This window comes from Marmota marmota, unplaced genomic scaffold, assembly GCF_001458135.2.
Source record: "Marmota marmota marmota unplaced genomic scaffold, marMar, whole genome shotgun sequence".
In the NCBI taxonomy this organism is placed as follows: Eukaryota; Metazoa; Chordata; class Mammalia; order Rodentia; family Sciuridae; genus Marmota; species Marmota marmota.
The window spans coordinates 17,409,486-17,415,601 of NW_026000168.1; the positions used below are offsets into that span (position 1 = coordinate 17,409,486).

Consider the following 6,116-nt stretch of genomic DNA (forward strand, 5'->3'; position numbering starts at 1 on the left):
CAGACGACGCGGACCCAGCGCCCTCGGCCGGCCACCCCGCTGCAGGAGGCGGGTCACCCGAGGCAGCAGGGCCCTGGTGGCCGTCTGTGGCCCTGAAGCCATCCCACGGGGACCTGGGGACAACAGATCCCAGTCCCCACTGGTGTGTGGCTGACACCCCCAAGTTTGTGACCCCGTTTCCACGGGTGACGAGGTCTCCCGACTCCTAGCCACAGCAGGCAGAGTGGGCATGAGCGGGGGTGTGGGAGGGACGGACGGACAGACGGATGGATGGATGCACGGACAGACGGACAGACACGCGCAGGGCACAAGGGACCGGCTTCGCCCTCCTAGATGCTACTCAGATCCAGTCCAAAGCCTGCGTCCAGCAGCAGGTGACCTGGACCTTGTCACCTAAGAACGCTCACGGTCCCTTTACCCCCCACACCAAGGCTGGTGACCCCCACTCTCTGTCACAGAAGCCACCAAGGCACAGAGGGCTCAGTGACCTGCCCCAGGCCAGCAGCTGAAACCCAGGTGTCTTGTCACCGAAGCCCTTGTGCCGAGCCACCGTGACACACACAGCAACACACAAGGCCACTCTCAGTGCGCGGGGACAGCCCTCGGGCTGGGGCTGGGCTCAGGGGACCAGCACTTGCCCACGTGTGCACGGCCTGGGGCTCCCCCAGCACCCCCAAAACACAGACAGAAAACAAGGAAAGAACCGTCCACATCTGTGGGCGGCGAGGGAGGAGGGGACGCCCGCACGGCCATATAGGGACACGGGGACACGGGGTCTGGGTCACCCACAGAGAGACGCTGTGACCTCCCGGTCAGTCTGAAGGAGTCCACAGTAGGCCACGGTGGGGGCCCTCGGCTGGGGAGTCACCTAGATGCCACATCAGGCAAGAAACAAAACTGACAGGGACGGGGACATCAAGGGGACACGTGGGACAAGCTGGTCTGTGTGGTGTTTGGCCAAAAATAGGCCCTTGATGACTCTGAGCGAGCACCTCGGCCAGCCACCCCACACCGGGGCTGAGAGCCCGAGGGTCCGGGTGGACCTCGAACCTGCAACGGCACATTCCCTTATTAAGCGCCTACTGTGTGGCCAACTATCGGGGTCCAGGGGGCTCTTCAGACAAAAGTCCGGGCTCCCCCCTCCACGACCACGTTCTGATGGCCGTGGACACAGGACCCATCTGGAAGGCAGGGCTGCGGGACTAGATCTCTGCAAAAACAATTTTGGTTTTGTTTTGTGAATTGGGGATCGAAGTCAGGGGCACTCGGTCCCTGAGCCCCGTCCCCAGCCCTGTTTTGTGTTTTATTTAGACACAGGGTCTCCCTGAGTTGCTTAAGGCCTCACTTTTGCTGAGGCTGGCCTCCAACTTGCGATCCTCCTGCCTCAGCCTCCGGAGCTGCTGGGATCACAAGCCTGCGCTACTGCACCCAGCTCCTCTGTGCCCGACACATTGAATGGGAAAAGGACTCGGGTTTCAGTGACCACGGATCACAGCACGAGACTTACTCCCTTCTCCATCTTTCTGAACCCTTCAGGGGGTGCCAAGAGGAGAAGGCCTCTGGGTAGCACCAGAATGACCTCAAGGCCTCTCTAGTTTAGCAAAGACCCGAGGCCCCGCCCTCTGGCTACCTGTTTTGGCTTCTGCCTGTCGCTCACACTGAGGCCAGGTGTGTCTGAGGACAGGGGACCCCACCCGGACCCTGGCTGCTCAGCTGCACCCCAGCCCCTGACCACCTCAAAGCGCCCGTTCAGGTGGAGAGGTGGCCCCGCCCCCACACCTGTCAATCAAACGTCGCCTGCAGAGACCTGCTGGGCCCCAGGTGGGGACTTTCCTGGGAACTCCCTTCTGGGTGCCTGAGGCCGGAGGCAGAAGGAGATTCACTGATGATGGAGGCCCAGGAGGATGTGGCTTCTGCACAGGAGATTTACCCCTGTCACTCTGGCCTCCAGCATGAAGTGATGCAACCCTGCTTTTGAAAGTCAGGATCTGACAGTTTGGGACACTCCACTGAGGCCCCAGGCTGCAGTGTCACCTGTGAGCAGATGCCAGCAAAGCCACCGACCAGTACCAGTCAGTCAAGGTTTGGGGATTTGTCATTTTTCTGGGATATTTTATTCCCTTATTATGAAGGGGCTTTGTTTAAATTTTTTTGGAGGGGTGAGGGGACTACAGGACAAGGCAATAGGGCCTTGGCATATGACAAGCAACCCCAAGGGGCACGCCATATGGGCTCAAAGCTAAAGGAGTTGCCCCTGGGGTTGTGCAGTACACAACCTGCACAACCAGACCTGGCCACCCTTTGCGAAATTCACTGCAAATTCCAAAAAAAAACTTGAGTCCTAATAAGGATCCCTTTCTGTTCCCGCAGGGCAGGGGGAGGGAGCAGAGAATCCTTCTCAAATCACGACCCTGGGGGCTTTTCGTTGATTCAGACTGGGTGACCCCCATAGAGCGTAAGTGATAGAGGGTGAACTGGAGGTGCACCCCGCGCACCAGGGGCAGCCGGATTTGGTGACCCCAGCTGGGGATGATCAATAGAAGGCATTGAGTCAGTCTGGGGGAGGTGGGGTCAGGAAACCCCAGTCTTGTTCAACAGGGTTCCAAACACTAGAGACTTCCATTCAGAAATGTAGCTCAGGGCACGACCAGCTCTTTAAACAAGTCAGATTGTGTTCTCCGGTGCCCCGTTGAATGGCAGGGGGTGTCTGCACCATAAAAAGGTCTCCATCTCAACGCAGGGTACTTTCCCGGTGGTGACAGATAGCTGGCGAGATTCCTGAACCTTCTATCTGAGTCACTTTCCCAGAGAGCACTAAGAAAGCCCTCTACCCAGGATTTGAGAAATGCCCAAATAATCACATCTTTACCATATTTGGCATTTTATATAAAAAACACCCTGACATTGGGCTGGGGATGCGGCTCAAGTGGCAGCGCGCTCGCCTGGCATGCGTGCGGCCCAGGTTCGATCCTCAGCACCACATACAAAGAAAGATGTTGTGTCCGCCGAAAACTAAAAAATAAATATTAAATTTCTCTCTCTCTCTCTCTCTCTCTCTCTCTCTCTCTGTCTCTCTCTTTAAAAAAACAAACAAACAAACAAAAAACCCTGACATAGAAAAGACTCGCATCTCAAACCCTCCCAGGGGAGACCACGTGGCTCCCATTTCACAGGTAAAGTAACTGAGGAGGCTCAGAGAGGTCAAGACACTCATTCCACGTCACACAGCTAGAAAGAGGCCATAAAGCAAGTCCCCGCTGGCCCTCTGTCCCCCAGCTGCCCGTCAGATGGTTCCATTTCCCACACAAGAAAAGAAGCCTAAGTCCCGGTACCTCTCTGCCTCCTGCTCGGCGCTCTGCTGCCTGTTCTCGAAGGCGTTGAAGCTGCTCATGTCCACGTAGCCGTCGTTCTCGTTGGCGGTGGACAGGGCCCGGCTCTGCTCCTCGAACAGCTTGGTGAAGGTGCCGGCCCTGGCGGGCCTGCGGGGCGGGATCTGGATGTTCTCGTAGTCCGAGTTCCCGGCTGGAATGTTCTCGTAGTCCGACGTGTCGGCGTTGGGGAAGGAAATGGAGCGAGGCTTGGTCAGCGGCAAGGGCAGGAAGGGCGGCCGCGAGCGGTCTTCGAAGGACTCCACCCTGGACACGGTCCTGCTCGGGGGGATGCCCTTCCTCTTGCCGTCCCGGTAGAAGATGAGGGACGAGGGGGACTCGGAGGCGCGCAGCTTCCCCGCCCGGGACTTGAGCTGCGGCGAGTTCCCGAAGCTTCTGCGGTCCAGGTCCAGGAGCCTGGGGGGGCCGTGGTAGCTGGACTCGGAGGAGGACCTGGACGAGGACACGCTGAGGTCCCCGTGCCCTTTGCTCTCTGACTTCTTTTTGAAGGTCAGAGCCAGGAAGCGCTTGAAGGACGACTTCTTCTTCTTGGTGGCCTTGTCGGGGGACTCGCTGTCCAGCAGCAGCGAGGGCGAGCTCTTGGTGATGGGCCTCTTGGTGATGCAGGCCAGGTCGAACGGGGGCGGGATGTCCACCACGGAGGACGGCGTCGACGTGCCACTCGACGGCAGGTGGTTCCTCTGCGAGAAGCTCCCCGAGGAGCCGATGACGCAGGGCAGGGACAGGGTGTCGTCCTTGCTCTGGATCCTGAGGTCGTCCAGCCCCGGGCCGTCGGGCTCGCGGAACAGGCCCACGGGGACCTCTCGGCCCTCCACCGAGAAGGAGCGCGGGTACAGCGTGAAGGCCCTGGGCTTGGCGGGCAGGGCCCGGCTGCCCTCGGGGGGCCTCCCGTCCAGGGGCGTGTGCGCTTCCTCCGCGGCCCCTGCGGTGCCCGAGCCCGGGGGACCGGCCTCTGGCCCCGCTTCTTCTAGGACCGTTTCTGGGACATATCCAGCCACCTTCCCAGAGTGGGGACGCGCCCGGGTGGCCAGGCCCTTCCTGTCCGAGGGGACCAGGCTGCCCTCGGCTGCAGAGCTCATCTCTTCGGTGCCGTCGGGGCCGCTCGTCCCGTCGGGGGTGGCCGGTGTCTCCGACTGTCCTCCTCCTCCAGGGTCGCCCGGGCTGGGCAGGCCCACGGCCACCACGTAGGGGTTGCTGAGCGAGTCGTCGGGGGCGTCCTCGTCCTCTGGCACGACCACCACGTCGGGGATCGAGGGTCCCTCCCCAGCGTCCCCCGGCAGCTGGGGGGCGTCCTCCGCGCACTGCCCCTCGGTTCCGGGTTCCTGCCCCGGTTCAGGGACCTGGGAATAGCTGTCACTGCAGAAGGACGTGCTCTCGGTGGGCAGAAAGGCGTAGGGGCTTCCTGTGAGCGATGTCACAAAGTCGTCCAGGCTGTCGCTCTCGAAAGGGACGATCTGGCAGCTGTCCTCGGTCGCCTCGTCCTGCATGGGGGGCTCCATGGGCTCGTCCAGTGCGGGGTCCTCCCCTTCCAGGGGCCCTTCCTCGGCCGCCCTTTCTCCCTGGTCGGGTGCTTCCTCCTGGTCCCCCGGGTCCTCCTGGTCCCTGCCGTCTGGGCCGCCCTCGCCCTCCTCCTCCACTTCGCCGTCCTCCTCCTGCTCCTCGTGTCCCTCAGGGGTCTCCAGGCTGTCGGTGGCGGTCTCAGTCCCCTGGATGGCCGTGCCCAGCTCCTCACCCTCCCGGGTTTCCTCGCTGTCATCTGCAGCGTCCTGCCCCGTGTCCTGGGCCGCCCCGTCGGGGTCCCCGACTTCGTGGAGTCCCCCAGGTTCAGCTCCGAAGGGGTCCTCCTCACCGTCCTCCTGCGCCTCCTCCTCCCCGGGAGCCTCGGGCTCCTCGCAGGGGACCTCGGGGGCCTCTGCGTCCACGTGCGTGAGAATGATCTCGTCCTCGGAGATGTCGCCCGTGTCCCAGGGCCCCCGGGCCCCCAGGTTGTAGGCGTTGTGCACCTTCACCCGCTTTTCCTCCTCCTCGCTGGTGGAGCCCTGCTCCTCGGTCCCCGGCGCGTCCTCACAGTCCTCCTCCCCGTTTTCAGGGATGTCCCCTGCGTGTCCCTCGCCCTCTCCGCTGGGTGTCCCTTCGGCCGGGTCCTCACCAGCGCCTGTGTCCTGGCCTCCGTCCTCCTGCTCCTCGTCCCCAGGGTCACCGGGAGGCTCCTCGGGGGCCACATTCTCCATGTCCCTCGCCACCGCCCTGGGGACCTCGATGTCATCCTCGTCCGTCTCGGACTCGCGCCCTTGGTCCAGCCCCGGGTCCACGCAGAGCAGCCGCCCGTTGCGGCATTTGGTGACGCTGTCGCCGACGCACACGCCAGGCCTGCAGTCGCCGGGGTCGGCCAGCCTGGGCTTGGGGGCGATCGGGGGCTTGGGACCCCGGGGCGCGCGGTGCGGACTGCGCAGGCGCAGGTGGGGCGAGGCGGCCAGCGGGGGCGCCACCCCGGGGACGCGAGGGCTGCTGGTCCTGGGCTTGGGGGCGACCGGTGGCTTGGGCGAGTCTGAAGAATTTGAGCAGAAAAAAACAAAAAAAAGAAAAAAGAAAGAAAGAAAATTAGAATTATCTCGCCTGCCGTCGAGAATTGGCTCAATGGAACCCAGAAGTGCTCCTCCAGGTTCCAGGGGACCCTGAAGATGGATCCCCCCTGGGAAACTCCATCGAGTCTCCCTGGTGGCAGAT

At 62.1% G+C, this 6,116-nt stretch overlaps 1 protein-coding gene across 1 annotated transcript in view; it reads right to left on the bottom strand.

Annotated features, from left to right (window-relative positions):
- The window catches only part of Fgd5 (FYVE, RhoGEF and PH domain containing 5), a 60,901-nt gene that overhangs the window by 53,850 nt on the left and 935 nt on the right, over nucleotides 1-6,116 (bottom strand). The window contains exon 2 of the mRNA XM_048786966.1: nucleotides 3,333-6,064. Coding sequence (XP_048642923.1) covers nucleotides 3,333-6,064 — 2,732 coding nt within the window. The remainder of the gene's footprint in view (nucleotides 1-3,332; nucleotides 6,065-6,116) is intronic.